At 43.3% G+C, this 19427-nt stretch overlaps 1 protein-coding gene across 13 annotated transcripts in view; it reads left to right on the top strand.

Annotated features, from left to right (window-relative positions):
• The window catches only part of ST6GAL1 (ST6 beta-galactoside alpha-2,6-sialyltransferase 1), a 107983-nt gene extending 90106 nt beyond the window's left edge, over nt 1-17877 (top strand). For 10 of the 13 annotated variants that reach the window (XM_083442876.1, XM_083442875.1, XM_083442869.1 and 7 more), the window contains 4 exons: nt 909-1006; nt 8250-8351; nt 9218-9392; nt 13591-17877. In XM_083442876.1, the coding sequence (XP_083299002.1) occupies nt 909-1006; nt 8250-8351; nt 9218-9392; nt 13591-13832 (617 nt within the window). In that variant the 3' untranslated portion in view covers nt 13833-17877. The remainder of the gene's footprint in view (nt 1-908; nt 1007-8249; nt 8352-9217; nt 9393-13590) is intronic. The other 3 variants (XR_014511873.1, XR_014511874.1, XR_014511875.1) reach the window with 1 other exon arrangement.
• The last annotated feature ends 1550 nt before the right edge of the window (nt 17878-19427 follow it).

Genomic DNA, 19427 nt, shown 5'->3' with positions numbered 1-19427 from the left:
GGTCTAAACCTTGCATTGTAATCTCACTTCAGCCATGAAGTCACAAGGAGGGCTTAGAACAAGGGTAGCTAACATGACGCTCTCCATATGTTATCCCTGACCATTGGCCCTACCAGCTGGGCTGATTGGAGGCATCTGCAAAGGATTATGTTTGTTACCCCTGCCTTACAGTATTTCAGCTTCTGCGGACATCCCCATCTGTAATTTGGAGATGGTAATACTGATCTATCCTACAGGGTTGTTGTAAGGATGATTGAGATAATGTACATGCAACATTCTGAACTCAGCTTGAATGATTTTAAATACAATTATTCACCTGTCCAACAGGGATCCCCAGTGGTGATAGACAGTGTAAAAGAAAATCAATACAATATGACAGCCTTATAAAAATCCATAAAATATAAACTAAGCTTGTCCAAAACAGACTCAGTACCTGCCCCCGCTTTTTCAGTACCCACAACCAATATTACCTCTGTCTGTGTTAAGCCTCAGTGTCTCATCCACTCCCAAACTCTTAAGCCGCTTCCACTCCAAAATGGCTGCCAGACATCAGCTTGAGAGCTCTCTCCTTCCTTTGGAAATGGAAGTGAAACAGCTGGTGCCCCCTTTCACAGCTTTCACATGTCCGCCTTTGCTGAAATTTTGAGTTCACAGCTCTCTGTTAACAGTGGATTTCTTTCAAATGGCATAAGAATTTCAGGAGCTAATTGGGATGTGGCAGGGCTGATGGAAAGTTTCCACATTCACAGTGGAGAGTTTGATTGTAGTAAGGCTAACGCTCCTCACTGTCTTCTTCCGAAGCAGTGGCACAGTTGGGTTCCGGAGCTCGAAACAGAAACTTTTGAGACTTCGGGGCTTTTGCTCGAGCAGGTGCCTTTCAATTTATATTTCCTCCTCGCTGCTTTCAGATCACCACGATGCAGTGCTGCGGTTTAATGGAGCCCCTACCAGAGGGTACCAGGCTGATGTAGGGCAGAAAACCACAATACGCCTTGTTAATTCCCAGGTAAGTTTGCATGGTATGCGCTGTGCTAAGGGAGCAACAGAAAGGAGTGTGTATTGAGGGCTTTAATGAGAGCTCCTTCAGCTCATTTTTTGTTGTTCTGCCTGAAAAGATTTGCAAGTAAGAATAGCAGCAAAAAGTAGAAGAATCACTTATGTCAGCTCTTTATGTTGCCATTGCTCAAGAACACAGCCGATGAACATAAAAGGCCTGCCTCTAATCTGAAAAGTGTCTTTTCATTGTGGAAAGGACAGCAGATTTTTAAAAAAGCACCACCTGGCAGTGTGTGGGGAGGAGGGTGAGAGGGAGAGAGAGAGAGAATAATAATTTTGTGCCCATGTTCTACAGAACATTTATTTCCTCTACAGAACATTTATCTATTGAAACTTGAAAAACAAAGGGAAAAAATGATACATAAACGTTAACATCAAATGCCAAGCATCTTTTTAAACAACATGTATTACTATTAAAACAAAATAGTGGACATGCTTTTTAATGATGCTGTTTGCATCACAGCTAGTTTGATCTTAAGTGACTCTATATATTTCCCTCCCCATCGCTGCAGCTTCACCACCATTGTGGCCTTCAGACTATTAAGATTTTACACTTGTGCACAGATTCTTCTTCTTTTTTAAGTTTTAAGGTATCTTTTTATGTTCCCTTTTGCAAAAGGGGAAAAATTCAATGTAGTGATGCCTTTTTGGTGACACAAAGGTGTTAAAAGGCCCAGGCCACATCACAGGATTCCCTGCTGTGGCTTCTCCTCATACCAGCAATCCTTTGTTGGAGCATTGCTCTCCTTCACTGTGCTAGACTTCCTATATTCCCCATGCGCTGCATGAAAAATTTGTGATGCAGTGGCTCACACATTGCAAAAGCAAGAAGGACCTTCAGAGTAGGCCACAGGGAATTGAGCAGGGCAGCACAATCCCTTTCCGTGTTTATTTAAAAGCAAACACCCTGTGTTCAATAGGATTTACTCTAAGGAAAGGGCTCACTCATTCAAGAATGACTAGAATTGGAACTGGATGCTTTTAGGTTTTCTGAATGGGATTTCTGAATTCTCTGCCCGACAAAGAATAAGACCAAAGGAGTTTAATAGGACTGAAATATTAAGAGAGATCACAGATTTTCCAGGTCCTTGTACAACCCTTAAGGGCACAATCGGAAGAAAAGCAGTAATTTATTGGTAAATAAATACCATTGCTCTTTTGTGATGATTTTAAACGGTGTCCCTGGCCAGTGATAAAAGGCAAGGAGACAGAATGCAGACACACACTCTCGTCATTCATAGCACAGCATGGATTTTGCTTCACTTGCCCATGTAAAATACCTTTATCTTGGAAAGCTCAGTGGTAAAGCATCTGTTCTGAATGCAGAATGTCCCAGGTTCAGTCCCATGCATCTCCAGATAGGGCTCGTTATGTCCCCTTGTCTGAAACCCTAGACAGCCACTGCCAGTCAGTTTAAACAATGCTGGGTTAGATGGACCAGTGGTTTGACCAAGTATGAAATAGCATATTGTATTCCTATGCACCTATCACCATTTGAAAGTGTTATAAGAAAAACGGTTCCCTTTCCCTTATGGCAGGCATGTCCAAAGTCTGTTTTGAGCCTGTCGGTCAATTTAATCTGGCTCCCATGGCAGTATATGTCCTGGGGCAAAATCCTCTTTGAAAAAAGTTTGGGCACCCCGTCTTACGGGGTATTCCGGAGCACATATAGAGTCCTTAATTGGGTTCCCTATTGGTAGGAGAAAACAGAGGCCAACCAGGTTATATTGAGCAGCAAAGCGGCTAGTAAGCCTGATGTTTATTAAAGGAGCTGTTGCAACAGGGTCCCCACATGCAGGAGGGAGGAAAACCCTGAACAATGGTGCGCAAGCCCTTACATAGACATTTGAAATTGCCCACCCTGTAACCCAAGACCACCCAACCCCCCAAAAAGATCATGCATACATCACAGAAGGAGGCAGTCTACAGCAGAAATCCTGGCTGCCAGGATCATGGTCACTGATTGCATTACTTGGGCAGTCTGGCTATTCTTTTGTAATGGTTAATGCTTTAGTTCCTGAGTCCAGGTCACAGGCTCACCCTATTCATACACAAATACGCCCTTAAGACATGATCTGCAAGCAAAAAGACAATGGGAAGGCTTTCCCCATTTCCTCCCTTACTGCAGAGGAATATTTGAGGCCATTGGGAGAGTCAAAATGGCTTCAGGATTCATCTTCCATACTATTTCAGACACATGGTTCATATATTTAGATATGTGTGCATTGATGAATATTTATTCTATATTTGAGACCTTAAAATTCTTCTAACAAAAGTGATCTCACTCTGGGGCACCATTCCATTTCAAAGTCTAAATCTGATGCAAGGAGGAGTCCATGTTCTCCAAACCATGTCTGCAATTGTGAATGACCTCTTCACTGCAACATTTCAACCCTCTATGCCCGCAGTCCAGTTTGGATATGTGGTGTCGCCAAAGGGATGCCATGATCCCTGCAGCTGGCCCCGTCAGACAACTTGATTGATTAGAGCAGCAGGAAGAGGCAGAGGCCTTTTCCTAAAACTATGAAGGATGGTGGGAATGGAGCAGCTGAAAACTAATCCCTAGGCACTTCATGTTCTCTGCCATAAAAGCCTCCATGTGGGAAGTGTCGCTTCCAGTATAGCCCCGTAGTCTGATGGGGGGACAACATGTGGTGGGAGAGAGTAAATCACACCTGTTGTCAGAAATACAAGAAAGCTAAACTGAAAATTAGCATTTACACAGAAGCCGGTTATATATTATATTATATTATATTATATTATATTATATTATATTATATTATATTATATTATATTATATATATATAATAATCCATTCATCCGTGTAATAGCTAACGCAGAATGAATTATAGAGGCAAGTAAGTCCAGAGTTAGCAAGGCAGTCTAAAGCCCAAACAGTTAAGTAATGCAGTAGTTCATTAGGAGTCGTACAGGGGAACACAAGTAAATCTGGTAGCAATTTAGCCACAAGCTGATGAAGGGCAGAAAGGCACTGCAAGCGGGATTGTGAAGCTGCGGCAGTACTGGTGTGGACGCACTGTGCTAAAAATAGCCAGAAGTATCTGGTGGCAGGATACTAATGAGGCAGCGGAATTAATGGAGAAACACTTTTGCAGGTTCGTGCAGAAGTGCCCCTGAACCTCAGTGTACAGAAGCAGTGGAAAGTGAAGATGATGATGATGATGATGATGATAATTTATTATTTATACCCCGCCCATCTGGCTGAGTTTCCGCAGCCACCCTGGGTGGCTCCCAATTGAGTGTTAAAAACAATACAGCATTAAATCTTTAAAACTTCCCTAAACAGGGCTGCCTTCAGATGTTTCTTTGCCTTTTTGCTCGCCTGATCAGAGAAAGGGGTGTGACTGGCATGTGCACAGAAACCTCTGGCTTGGTTGTGTGACTTGAATGCAGCCTTCTGCCACACCTGTGCCCCACCCACTTTTGCTTCCGGCCCTACCCATCTCTGGCTTGTGCTCCCGGAAGGTTGTCTGTAGGGCAAGTGGCCTTTGGGTACAAGTTTCCCCATGCCTTGCCTTAGTACTGTAACTAAGCCAAGATAGGGTGACTGGGACAGACACACATTTCCTCTCTTACTCATACATGTCTCCATATTTCATTCCTTGCTCTTTTCTCCCCTGTGTTGACTTTTAGACTCCATGCTCCAGATGCTCCCCCCCCCCTTTTTCTAGCATCTTTAGATTTAGAGAGGTTTGTCTGTGGGAAACGTTTCAGTCGGAGCAGTTGTAACCATCAGAATAAAAATGTTTGGAAGCTGGTCAGTCTAGCTTATGGGTCGTGATTGCTGATTCGTGCTTTCTGAATTATGTTTTTCTTTCGACGCAGAGGGCATGGCATTCAGAGTGCTATCATTCAAGTAACATGTATTGGACACACCCGTGAAGTTCTGTTTAATGCAAATAAAGTCTTATCACTTATTTTGCTTTTAAAGATAGCCGTAAAGGTAACAGTGGCTTTTAAAAAAAATATGAAATGTGCCATTTGCACATTGCAAGCTTGCCGTTCTCACACACAACCTGGACATATTTCGGTATCATTTGACTTTGAGAGCTGAGCCCACACCAGAATTTGACCCAATAACCATTAACACAGACAACAGAGATAAAAGTAAATTGACTGCATCAAGGTGGGGAATTGGCTTATTTACTGTAAATCAATAAACAGAATAAATAACCCTAGTAATAGGCTAAGTTTGAGAGTTTAAGACCAACACAAGAGTTATTTATATTGATTATCGTTAAAGCATTCCTGGGAACGTATAGAAACTCTAGGATGCATTGACATGGGCCAGGGAGATCAGACTGACTTGCTTTAGGAAGAGAAAGGGAGGTTGTCAGAGGAGGAAGGGGGCAGTAATTTTATGGGGTGTTGGGAAAGGTTTTAGGGAAGGATCAGAAGAAAGCAATTGGATGAGTTTGGGACATGACAAGCAGAATAAAGGGAGTGGGTCTCAAATTGGCTCAAAATTAAAACAGAAGCAAAGACAACTCTTGTCTTCTTGGCCATGAAAGAGTGGTAAAGGGTTTAAAGTGGTGCCAGCCAGGAAAAGTCTAAAGGCTTTAGAAATTGCTTCTAAAAAAACGGCATTCTGTTTCCAGGTGAGTAGGGGATTAATGTAATCTTTGGGGCTCTACTGGAAGGAGCGTCAGGCCATTGACACTACTTGAGTAATAATTGTGGGAAGGAGTGAATAGGAAGGAGTGCCCTGTGCAGGTGATAATATCTTGCCTTAACACTTCCAGATTGAGTCAGATGCTGTTCTGTTTGTTTTAAACCCACAAGTGATAAGGGGAGATAGCAGAGATTTACAGTAAAGGAAACAATAGGTTTACCAGACAGTGTTGCAACTCAGTTTACATCAACACGCATGATGAACTTCCTGCAATGGGGTCTGTTGACCAAAATCCCCTTCTCAGGCACAGACTACCATAGAATAAGCAGAGGAGTGGGGTAGGCTTGCTTTGTAACAAGCTCATTTCCCAGTAAGGATGATCCAGAATATAGGCCCTAGTAGAAAAATCAAAATCTAATCCAATTGTTTAATAACCCTAGATTGCTGATTGGTAGTTTACACAAGCATTCCCCTGTGTTTTAACGGGGCGGTTCCATTGCACATTTTAATAATGGTCATTTGTATTTTAATGTTTTAATGGGACTGTTTTATTGTGCACTTTAATTATGGTGTGTTTCTGATTACACTGTATCTTAACAAAGATGTTGAATTGGGTTTTTTTATGCTTTGTAAACCATTTAGAGGCCATGTGGGGAATAAGGAGTATATAAATTATTAAAATAAGAACAGTATTTCCGTTCTCCTGTTGTAAACAAAAATCTGCTCTTTTTCCCTTATGGGTTATCCAAGGTTCCCTATTGGTTCCCTATTGGTAGGAGAAAATAACAGAGGCCAACCAGAGAATATTGAGAAGCAAAGCAGCTAGTAAGCTTGATCTTTATTGATCTGTTGCAACAGGGTGCTCCTCTTACCCGCAGGAAAGGAGGAAGAACCCAGAACAATGGCGTGCAAGGCCTTATATGGACTTTTGAAATTGCCACCCTGTAGATCAAGACCACCCCCAGAAACATCATACATACATCACAGAAGGGGTGTAACCTAAGACCACCCCCCAGATACATCATACCTACATCACAGAAAAGGCGGTCTAAAACAGAAATTTGAATGTGGTTTTTCTCCTGTCCTTGTTTATCTCCTGTCTGGCAGGTTACTTGATTGGATTGCCTGAGGAGCCTGGGTAGTCTTTTGTAATGTTAAATATTTAGTTCCTGGGCCATGTCACAGGCTCACACCCTATTCAAACACAGACATACCCTTAAGACAGGATTTGTGAAGGAAAAGACAATGGGGAGGCTTTTCCATTTTCCTTTGACCTTGCAGAGAAAACATTTGGTCAGTTTGGGAATCAAAATGGTTCTAGGTCAGTCTTCCTGTGCTGATCTATGTAAGTGGTTGGTTGGTACACTTATGAACATTTAACATATATCTAAGACCTCAAAATTCCTATCACACTTACATGGATTTTGAGCTTGACGGTGAAAAGAACTTGCAGGTGCCTTTTGCAAGGCTTTGTGAGTTGGCTACCTGTGTATAACCCACCTTAATGGTCATGAAAAAGTTGGGAGATGGTGGGAGGCTGTGCCATCAAGAGCATATGATGTGGAGGACAGACTGGTCTTGTTCGCATGTCACGGTAAACCATGTTTTATGGATTACTGTGAAAGAGATTGTTCCCACTTTGCTTTTCCTATCAGGTGAGCTGAAGCAACAAACCATGAGGTTTGTGAATCCCGGATTGTCACTAGTTTCTCCTGAAGCAAAACAAACCTTAGCTTCAGATCATGGTTTGTTTCCCATGATCATGCATTTGCATGTTACAACAGGCCAAGCTTTGGCGTGTCACTGCTGCTTGCGCTAGTAGATGATCCATGGGCTCCCAATTCTATGATATGAAAGCCATTGACCATTGTGTGCAAAGAAGGCCACTGTCTGGAGAATATAGGTGCCTGGTGCCTGCTGCAATCAAAGATGTGCAGAGGATATTTTCTGTACAGAAGGCGTTTTTGAATTCATTTTTTCATTGTAGATGTTTTGGATAACAGGAAATGCAGCTCAAATAAACTTGAGCATCAGGCTTTTAAAGTGTAGAAAATTAACAAATTATGAAATCCATGATATATGAAATCCATGATAATCTTGTTTGGATCAGTAGTGAGGATGATATCTAGGAAAGGGATGTGTGAATTTTTGATGCTGCTATTGCACTGCATTTCATAGTTGGGTGAACAGACCTGACCTTGTTTTTAAATTGCTCCAAGCATTCTTTGCCATTGGGCCAGAAGAGATATGTGCACTACCTCATGGTCTTTAGCCTGATTTGAGAATAATTCAAGAGAATGTGTGGCTAGGTCATTTAACCCTACTGCATGACTAGATCTGTCTAGATTTGGAGCCACTGTTTTCACTGATCCTGCCCTGGTTATCAAGATCATTGCCCTTGGTTTCAAAAGGAACTGCAGCTTAAAAGTTGCAGTTCTCATGGAACAGGGTCCTGCAACAGTCAGTGACATTTGCCACCAGTAAAGCCTTGCAGTCTGACCCCCCTGTGCTTTTCAGAGTGGCAACATGTATTAATCACCACCTCTTTTGTCATTCCCAGCTTATTACTGTAGAAGAACAGAAGTTTGTTACAGATCCGCAGTATAATTCTGGAATCTTAATTGTGTGGGATCCAGCACCATATCACTCAGGTATCCACGAGGTACGTTTGAGCTATGTGCATATTAAAATAATTGCCTGGAATTGCAGTGGATTCTGGGAGAAGGTTGTGGTCATCCTGGAAATGCATGGTTCTGTGGTTGTAAAGACTAGTACAAGGGAAGACAACCTAAGGCCCGTGGGCCGGATGTGGCCCAATCACCTTCTCAATCCGGCCCACGGACAGTCTGGGAATCAGCGTGTTTTTACACGAGTAGAATGTGTGCTTTTATTTAAAATGCATCTCTGTGTTATTTGTGGGGCATAGGAATCAGTTCATTTCCCCCCCAAAAAAATATAGTCCGGCCCACCACATGGTCTGAGGGCCCACGGCTGAAAAACGTTGCTGACTCCTTCTCTAGTATCTTCTCACACCTGACACCAGAAGCACCAGGTACCTGAAATCGGCCTAATCCTCAAATCAAAACACTTTGATGCTCCATGTACAGTTCCACCAAGGCTTAGGGCAGCTATTGAATTATTGCCTACAAAGAAAACCAAAGGATAAAAGCACATCCCTTTAATTATTTCCACAACCCCCCAAAAAATCAATTTAAAAACAAACAACCCCTGGATCTATTTCTCTGCAGTTCAGCAAGCTTCTTGTCTAGCAGCATCTCTCTCATGTCTACAATTTTCAAGCCAATTGCCCGCAAAACACTTGAGATTTAAGTGATGCACCTCAGAGCTGCAAAGGCAGCCCTCACGGAACCACTGCAGCTGTTCTTCTGAAATTCAGCACGGTTCTTCTGCTTGGTGTGGGGACATGAATTTTTTTTGAGAGCATCTCTGAATCAGGCTTCTCTGTTTGGAGACAGTTTTGCTCGTATTCATAGAAGAGCCACAATTCTTTTTTGCTTTTGGTTTCAGTGGTACCAAAAACCGGACTACAGTTTCTTTAAAAGCTACAAGAACTATCGGAAAAGGCACCCCGAACAACCTTTTTATATCCTGAATCCCCACATGCAGTGGCAGCTCTGGGATATCCTTCAAGAAAACTCACCAGAGGATATTCAGCCAAATCCTCCATCTTCAGGGATGCTTGGTACGTTGTTCGCAGGGCAAGTCCTGGGTTTCTTCTCTGGACTGTGAGTGGGTGTTACCTATCTTTTCATATAACAGTGAACTTGGCCTGTTGAGTGCCTATCAATAAGAGAAGGGTTTCTACATACTTGGGGAGCTCAGTTTGCAGAAGTATATAGATTTGTAAATTCAAGGAAAAGCAGCCAAAACATCCAGGTGAGAACCTCTGAGCTAACAAAACGTTGTTGGCAGTTGAGCCGAGGGAGTAAAAAAGGGATCCACAAATTCAGTAGAATCAAGTCTCTGGCTGAGAGCAGCCGAGACATGGAAGAGAAAATAGAGGTCAATCCATTGCCCTCATTTATCCCTTTCCTCATGAAATAGATGGCTAGATTTGTTAACAAATGCTCATTCTACAACTTCAGTCTATCCCTGGCCTCTGTTATAAGGTGCTGCCACCCCTCTTGCCTCCCTCAAAACACACTTGTTTAGTGAAGCCTTTGACATCACCCTTTAGCATACTGCTGGGATAGTCATCCTGGTGCCCCCAGATGTTGTTGGCTCCCGATTCTCATCAGACCCAACCAGTCTGGCCACCAACATCTGGATGACACTATATTGAGCAAACATGCTGTTCTCCTGTTGGCACTTGTCTCCATCTTTTGACTGCAAACCAAGGATGGGTGATATCTGTTCCTCCAGATGTTGTTTGATTCCAATTCCTACCAAGCCCTGCCAGCATGCCCAGTGGTTAGGGAGGACAGGAGATGTGCTGTGTCATCTGGAGGGCCACAGGTTCTCCTTCCTTAGTGTAAACACTATTGGGTCAAGGATCTGCCTCTTGTACTTGCACCATGCACACAGAGGGAATTATTATTATTATTATTATTATTATTACCATCATCTTCTTCTTCTTCTTCTTTAGCTAACAGTTAGTGTTTGGCACACAGCTTGAGCTGCTTCCACCACAGGAAAGAGACTGGTTTTGTGTGGATGAAGCATTTCTTTTCTTTTCTTTTTACACAGGTACACACACACACACACACACACACACACACACACGCAAACACACATACACCCCTTACTTGCAGCTAAATAACTATAACAAAATGATAATTCAATTACCACCCCATGCCATATCGTACCCCCCACACTCCTAAGTATTACTGTGTTTCCTCAAATCTAATGTGCAATTTTGGTGCCAAATTACGTTGCAAAAATTAAGGTGCGTGTTAGATTCGATGGCGCATTAGACTCGAGTAAATACGGTAGTCGGTGTGTTTTTTTAACTCTCGCCACAAGATGGCACTGTTGCATAGTAAGATTCTGACACAAAAGAGGACATGTTTCCAGCTGAATTCTGTTGCTGTGCTTGAATTGATAAGGCGCAAATATTGCCTTGTCTTGCTGCGCATTGAGATCCTGTGACTGGCAAAAACAGTGGGGCTCTTCAGGGAAGCCCTACTTGACTCAAACATATTCCGTGCTAGTGCAGAAAAGGCGAGGGTTGCCTCTGAGGACGTCCACAAAGCATGACTGGATGCTGCCCTCATTAGCAGAGCAAATTCGGAAAAGTTGTTAGTGAACATTCCCCTACAGCATGTTCCACACATGACAGCTTTGTGAAGCTTCTCTTCTGCCTCGGGATAAAAATAATCTTGTTTTTTCACTGTTAATCATCAGAACGGCACCTTTTCCAGTAATGCGTTATGAATATAAATCACAAATGGCTTTGAGGAATTGTGGAAAATAAATCTGCCAGGAACTGCTATTCACGGAAGCCCATGGTACAGATTGTATCATCATCATTATATAGTGCTAACAGTATGCGTGGCAATTTGCAAATGACAAGAGGAGAGGATCCCACCCAAATGGAACTTTGCAATCAGGAATTTGACACAAGGAAAACAGAGAAAGGCAAAGAGGCACGTGTGTGTGTTGTGTGTAAACAGTGAAAGAACATGCAGTTGCATGTCCTTGGGCTTAGTTAGAGGCTCACTCCAATTATTATTATTAAAAGTAATTTATTAATTGTCTTCTAAGCCACTGTCTCAAGCTGATTTACACATAAAATAATTAAAAAACTGTTAAAAACACAACACAACAAATATGTTTAAAGCAAGACTAAAAACCCTCACAAATGGACACTTGTGATATAGTCCCGTTGATCCAATTGGGAAAACTTGCCAGAACAAAAATATCCTCAACTATTTCCACAACCTCCCCCCAAAAAGTGTAAATAGTCAAGTCATATCTTGATAGGAATGCTGTTTCCCAGGACAGGGGCAGCCACACTAAAAACCCTGCTCCGAGCTCTTGCAGAGTGAGCGTCTTATATTTTTGAAACTTGTGGGAGATCTCTCCTGCAAACCACAGTAATCTACTGAGTATGTAACAGATAGGGTGGTCTCTCAAGTAACCTGGTCCCAAACTAGCCTGGTAGCAAATTGGTTGCCAGTATAAATCCCCAAAGAAAGCTGGCCGCCGTCTTCTGCACTAGCTGCCCCCTCCAGATCAACTCCAAGGGGAGCCCCACACACAGCATGTTGCAGTAATCCAACTGTGAGGTTAGCAGCGCATGGAGAACTGTGGTCCAGCTGTCCCAACCCAGGAATGGCCGTAGCTGTCTTATCAACCGATGTTGATCTCAGGTGCAGGAAATGTGGGTGTAGTCACCCAAAATGGCCACTCGCTGGGCCTGGTAGGTTGAAGGTTCCCCACCACTGTTTGAGGAAAGGAACTTTCCTCCTCTGGCCATTAGTCGACCTCAATGGAAGTGCTTTAGCTAGGCAGATGAAAAGCAGTGCCAATGGTTGTGTTTGATTTACCAATGTTGTGATAAGTCATGAGTATGCAGCTGACATTTCCATCTCCAAAGAGCCTCCTCCCCCTGCCCTGAGCATCTTGGGGCTACTGCAAAGTCTTGTGATGTGGAGGGAGGGAGGAATAGAGGAGGGAGATAGGGCAGAGGCAGATTGTATGAATGGCGCGCCCCCCTCCACTCAGACAAGCAGCCTCCTCCTGATTTCCGCCTCACACTCAAACAACCTGCTCACATCACATAATTTTTACGAGGGTCAAAGGACAACAGCTGTCTGAGGAGAGGAGCGGGGAGGGAATCCCCCCTGCACAAGTTCAGCACGTGATACAACCAGCTTCATTCATATTGTGGTGTATTGTTTTTATGTACAGGCCTCTGAGTGAGAAAACCTGGTGATTGTGGCTCATTAAGAGAATGTCTATCATTACACGTACCTGGGGGGAGTTTTGTACATCTAAGGGGAAAGGCCACTAGATGGCAGCACAGCTCCAGCTTGGGAATAAAAATGGTACAAGCAATTCCACTTATACTTTATTTGCTCTCATACAGTTTCCGACATACAGCGGAGAAATGACTTCTATCCATATACCGGTGCAATCTTAGCAGTAATTGAACAGTGTTCAATTGCAACAATCAGGGGTGGAGAAGACGCCATATCTATCAGGCCAGGGGGATCTGTAGCCTTCTGGGTTCCCAGATCCCATTATTCCTCACCATTGGCCATGCTACTTGGGCAGGATGGTGGTTGGAATCTAACAACATCTGGATTGCCACAGCTCCCCCATCGCTGCTGTAGAGCCTTTAACTCCTTTCGTGTAGGTTTCTAGTCAAAAGAAAACATCAGGAAGACCTCCTTTCTTCCCTCTGTGTTGCTGAGGATTTCTCTCTCTCTCTCTCTCTCTCTCTCACACACACACACACACAAACACCCCTCATGATTTTTAAACCCTGAATCATAGAATCATAGAGTTGGAAGAGACCAGTGTGGTGTAGTGGTTAAGAGCGGTAGACTCGTAATCTGGGGAACCGGGTTCGCGTCTCCGCTCCTCCACATGCAGCTGCTGGGTGACCTTGGGCCAGTCACACTTCTTTGAGGTCTCTCAGCCCCACTCACCTCACAGGGTGTTTGTTGTGGGGGAGGAAGGGAAAGGAGAATGTTAGCCGCTTTGAGACTCCTTAAAGGGAGTGAAAGGCGGGATATCAAATCCAAACTCTTCTTCTTCTACCACAAGGGCCATCGAGTCCAATCCCCTGCCAAGCAGGAAACACCATCAGAGCACTCCTGGCATATGGTTGTCAAGCCTCTGCTTAAAGACCTCCATAGATTCATAGAATCATAGGTCACCTATTCTGCTGTGTCTTTTAATGGATCCTATGTCTCTCTCCCCTCCCTTTCTAGGCATTGCTCTCATGATGAACTTCTGCGATGAAGTGGATGTTTACGAGTTTCTCCCTTCCAAAAGGCAGACAGACGTTTGTCATTATTACCAGAAGTTCTTTGACCAAGCCTGCACTATGGGTGCCTACCACCCGCTGCTCTTTGAGAAAAATATGGTGAAGCACCTTAATCGAGGCACAGATGAAGACATTTACACTCACGGGAAAGTCACTCTAACTGGCTTGAGGAATGTGCAGTGTTAGACCTGTGAATCCCCTTCTCTTCTGGGCTTGGAAAAACCCTTCTTGAATCACAAGGCACTTTTTAATTTTTAATTTTTTAAAAAAGAAATTCTAAAGTTGGGCAAGCTGTTCACAATTAACAATTCTTCCGTTCAGTACGCCTTAATTTGTGACTACAGGGCGGGTTGTTTCTACTAAAAAGCAGGCAGAAGAAAGCTCTAGCTGAGGCCTCCAGTGTTTAGGAATGTTTCATTGCTCTGTCTCAGAACACTCCAGTCCTTAACTCAGGAACACATAAAATCAGGGCTGTGAATTAAAGTTAGTTTTGGGCTGAGAATTCTGCATTTCTGATAATCTGTTTCTCTTGCCGCCGCCACCCCCACCCCCATTTGATGAGTTTCTATCTCTCACGGTGGGAGGATAGATTGTGTGCACACAATCGATGCAAAATGAATATGGAATATGTCCAGTGATTAGGAGTCAGGGCATCTGTGATTATCAAGCTCTTAACAGTATCTGCTCTTGGTTGTTGGATGCCAAGGCAAAACCTCAATGAAGCTTGCTCCCAGGTAAGTTGGCATAAGATTGCTGCCATAGTTCTCTCCCCCCCCAAAAAAAAAACACACCTCTCAATACATTATCTGATGTAGCATTTCAAAATGTTCCAGAGAAGTCTTTGGGGAAGGGCAAGGCACCAGAAGTCAACTGCTGAACCGTCACAGTGACAGAAGGTTCAGACTAATGAGCGAGTTTTGAGGCCAAGGCTTTATAGGCCTGGGTGAGGCCTGTGAGGCCAGTATTGCAGCCTAGGTGCAAAGCTTAGCCAGGTTTTCGGCAGTGAACAGCACAGGACACCAGGTCTTGACCCTTGGGTCCCTCTGACACCTCACCTCTGTCATAGCTAAGAGCCCTTCGTAAGACACACAGAAGTAGAGAAAGTGTGAAAGAAGCAAATGCACAAATTGGTTACATTTGCTTCATTTACCTTGGTTGCAGAATTCTACTTTTCTGGGCGTGAAAATTTGAAGTTGCTTTTCCAGCGTAGAGTCTGTTCTGAGCCTGCATGTAGCTAAGTAGACCTGAGGATTCCTCTTTCTTAACTATCCCATGCCTGGACTAAAAACCACACATTCTACAAATCCGTGTCAAAACATGTAAAGGTTGTGTGGTTAGGAATACATTTGAGCTACTTTTAGTGGGTTGTGTATTTTATTCCCTCTGCAAATTTTGGAGTGTTGTGGTTACAGAAGGGATATTCTGGGTATCCAAGACATCCCTGCCCATGGAAATTGAGAGTATCTCTGTTGTACTGTGAACGGACACCTGCAAGATACTGAACAGTCATGTTGGCTGGATGCTGGAGATGCTATAAAGTGCCAAACTCTGTTGAGTGCTTATGATATGATATATTAATAGCATTTCATATGTTGGTCAGATGAACTCAGTGTGGTACGCAGGGGAAAGAATTGTGACCAGGGTTTAAACACACTGCTCCTAAGTGTATCTATCCACTCCTGATGTCCCTGAAGACAGAGCCAAGAAAAAGTTACCAAGGGAATTGTTTTCCTATGTCTTTCCACAGCAAAGATGCTCTTGAAATAATCTACTAGTTTAATTTTTAAAATATTATTTAATATAATTTCTCCCCAGGCTTGTCTTTCCGCAGCAAAAGAGTATCCAAAATTTACAGCTACCTATTTCAGAAAACCTGGCAATTGCAATGACAGAGTTATAGCCATGCCAGAGGACTAAGGACTAGCTAAGTTGCTGTTTGGAAGTGTGCCATTCCAGCTCTAGTTGCTTTTGGGTGGCATAATACCCCGTGCCTGTGACTGGAAATTAAACCTTGACAGATATGCCGCCATGTGCGTTGGGGAGGTAAGATCTTAAAAGCCATGGCAGCCTTGTTATTTTATGCAAATATGTGAATCCACATGAAGATGCCATTTAATCTTGAGCCTGCAGTACACTGCAAGTGTAACAGCCAGGATGCTGTTGGATTCAGATGTGATTGATAAAAGATAATACCTCCTGCCGCCACCTCTAATACAGCAAAAAGTCATGTCATTTAAAACCAACTGGGTAAAACCAGCCTTTGATTAGAGCTGTTTCTATTTTCTTTAATCAGGTTACATTTTACATTTGGCCATTGCATTATTCAAGATACAATCAGTTTCATCATCAAGGGTCTGTTGCTTAGATAACTTTACTTCATTGCCTCTTCTCCCATCTTTTACGACGTTCCATACTATTCTTCCTCCTGACTTCCTGTTTCTTTCAGTGCTCTTCATCTCTTCCAGTCCCTGGAGAGTTCTCAGTAGGGTTGGACCTTTGTCTCTGACTTTTCTCATTCCACTGTCACTTTCTGGCTACTCTCATTCAGTCAAAAGTCTTTGGCTGCCTCCATTGTGCTGATAACTCCCCAATCTGCTTTTCTGATCTGATCTCCCCCTCCAAACCTCATCTAACCTGTAGATGTCTGGGCACAAAGGTGACAAGCCTTGTTCCAGTATCTCCACTGGAATTCTGCCTCACATCTCCCAAGACCAGTGAATGGTGACCTTGGTGTTTACTTTTTCAATACAATCCTCTTTGCTCTAGGATTTGACATGAATGGGAACTTTGTTCCTAAGCCTAATTGCCACCTAAGGGGGGGGCAGTTTGTGGGGGCAGGTGGGAGGGTTTAGGGGAAAAAATGGGTCCCATTTGCACTTGAACAACAGTTCACAGGACTGGAGAAAGAGAAAGAGAAGGGGAAGGATGATAACTTGAGAAGGGAAAAAACGGTGCAAGAGAGCAGGGAAGGTTTCAGAGGCTGTGTGAAAGGGAGGGCAGGTGTGGATATGAGAGAACAGTGTGTGTATATTTGTGTGAGTGGGGTATATATTTGGTATTGGCCCCCTCCACCTCTGGCATGCGCCCCCCAGAAGTTTCTCTGTGAGGAAATGTGGCCCTCAGACTAAAAATATTTCACCACTACTTGTTCCTTCTCAGCATCAGCATGCCCCCCCCTTTTTTGCACCCACTACTAGACCTCTTTTCCATATCTAGTAGTAACCTTGTAATTGCTGTGAAAATGAACCTTTTTTAAGGGGTGGGTCCTCATTTTCAATGCCTCTCTTAAAACCGCCATGATTCCTTATAGCCAGTGCTATTTTTCTAGAAAAAGAGGTGCTGGAACTCACCATGAATGCCTCCCTTGTTCTCTTAGAATAGCAATGGCGCCCACCTGAGAAGTGCCAGAACTGAGTTCCGGTGAGTTCCAGCTGAAAAAAGCCCTGCTTTTTGCTATGATCAAATTCTCCTCAGCCTCTGTATTGGCTCCGTCTGAAGGCCCTGGTACTTATTTGAAAGCTATTTGCTGCTTCTCAAAGCATATATCATGCATAAGAATGTACACCAAGTGAATTCATGATATATGGTATCTGAATATCAGAGAGGAACAGTTGAGGTTTGGTTCAATGCATGTACACACACATTACTGCTTCAGCTTTCTGAACAATGCCTGGCAGACCAAGGATAGTCACAATTTAGTAGCAACAACAGTAGAAGACTCTCTACCTGGACAGAGATATTGAGTGGCTTTCCATTAATCTCAGATGATTCAGCAGCAGGATAGAAGCCACCTTATTAGAAGCACTGTTTAGAGAAGCCAGTTTTGAATATCTGCATAATGTGACTCTCCCTTATTTTGCTGACCATGTGAAGGAAATAATGTGACTTGATCATAACACTGTAAATTTGACTAACCCCCCTCAAGTCAATTTCTGAATCCCATGCTCCAAATTCAGGCTTGTACTGAAAATAACATTCTCTATTTAATTGTGGCTCCACACACACACAAAAAGGCATTTGGAATAACTACTTTACTCCCAGGGTTGTGTTTGCCAGTTTTATATACATGTATAGACTACTTTTCTCAAGAAATGTTTGCTTTTTTTCCAATGTGAAATGAAAACACAGAACCTCGTCTATGTGATTTGTCAACAATGATCTTTGAAATTGATTGAAATAATTCTGAAGGACCCAAAGATGTAAAATTTGTAATAAAGATTTTGTAAAGTGATTGTTTCTGTACTTCATGCCAACTCATTTAATCATTCAGTATTCATTGTTGTTGTTTTTCTCTTTTCCAATTCCATCAATCTGATTGTTTTAGTCACACAGATGGCAATAGACCAGGAATGGGGAACTGAGGCCCAAATGCGGCCCACCAAGCCTCTCTTCCTGCCACACCCCCTCCTCACCCACCCCATTACTTGACCTCCTTTGCACCCTTCTTGAGAGCTTTTGCCTGGCTGGAACGCCTCTTTCTTCCCTGTATGAAGAACAGAGGGGAATATAAGTATGTGCAGAAACTAGCCTAATATACAAGGGTAAAAATGAGTTACTCCACCCACTTTTGCCTCTGGCCCTGACCACAACTGGCATGTGGCACCTAAAAGTTTGCCAAGAAAGCAATGTGACCCTCAGGCTGGAAGAAACCCCCCACCCCTGCAGCAGATGCTTAGGACCCCGATCTTGATCCATTTTTTGCATTCAGCCAGTTCCCTGAATAAATTCTTTCCAAAGCAGATCAGTTTGAACCCTTTAAACACATCCTATAGCGCTTACATTAGTTGCGGAGATTTTCAGTATTGGTGCTGAAGTTACTTGAGAGCCACGTTTGGATGGATCTAACCAACAAGCATGCCGTACTCTTATTTTAAATCACCTTTGTCCTTTGATGTCCTGTGACTCATTTCATACCTCTGTCAGGAGTTCAGCCTACACTCGAGTAGGACCCTGGTAGAGACACATGTCCGACTGGCATGTTCTCTCCCTCCTGGTCGATCATTCGGGAGCTTCAAAAGCTTTCTTCTGCCCAAACATCACAGCGACCGATGCCAACTGACACCGGCACACTTAGGGATCCGCAGAGTTTGCACAGCTGCATAACAGACCTCAGCAACTCAGCATTTTGGCTAATCTACTTTATTTACATATAAACACACACGGTGCACTGCACCATGCTCCCTCTCTCTCTAGCATCAGACAGCAAAGAGAGAAAGACAAAGGACAATAGTCCCGCTTCTCGGAACACAGTAACATAAACATCCTGTCTCCATCACATCCCAATCTGTGGAGTCAAAACATATACCGTCATGTGATAGGCATGACTGCAATCATGGAGCAGGAATTCTAACATCTTCCTGTAAATATGCATGCACTTCTGCAATCGTAGAGGAGCACCTAAAACACTCACAAAATTTTAATATACTTGTCAGAAAGGAAGGAAGCCTTGAGGTAGGCTTGAAGTACTAGCCCCTGGGTTGTGAAAGAGGTTGGCTTAAACTTCTGCTACAAACAGATGAGTAGCTAAAACTGCAAGGCGCCTTCATAGAATCATACATCTAATTTGTAGGGTTGTTCATGCTTCATTCTCTATTAATAAAAGTGGTAATCCCCAAACAGAAACCAGGAAATCCTGGAATAAATGGGTGGTAGTCAACTATGTTTTCCTCAGAATGGACCTAACTTACTCATGTTAATTAATTTCAGTGGGTGTACTCAAACCTAATTGATTACAACCCCCGGCACTGCCAGCCAGTGAGCCAGGACCCTGCCTTGGGAAAC

The sequence above is a fragment of the Podarcis tiliguerta genome (genome assembly GCF_965153285.1).
Source record: "Podarcis tiliguerta genome assembly, chromosome: 5".
Taxonomy (NCBI): Eukaryota; Metazoa; Chordata; class Lepidosauria; order Squamata; family Lacertidae; genus Podarcis; species Podarcis tiliguerta.
This window is presented reverse-complemented; position numbering and strand designations above follow the sequence as displayed.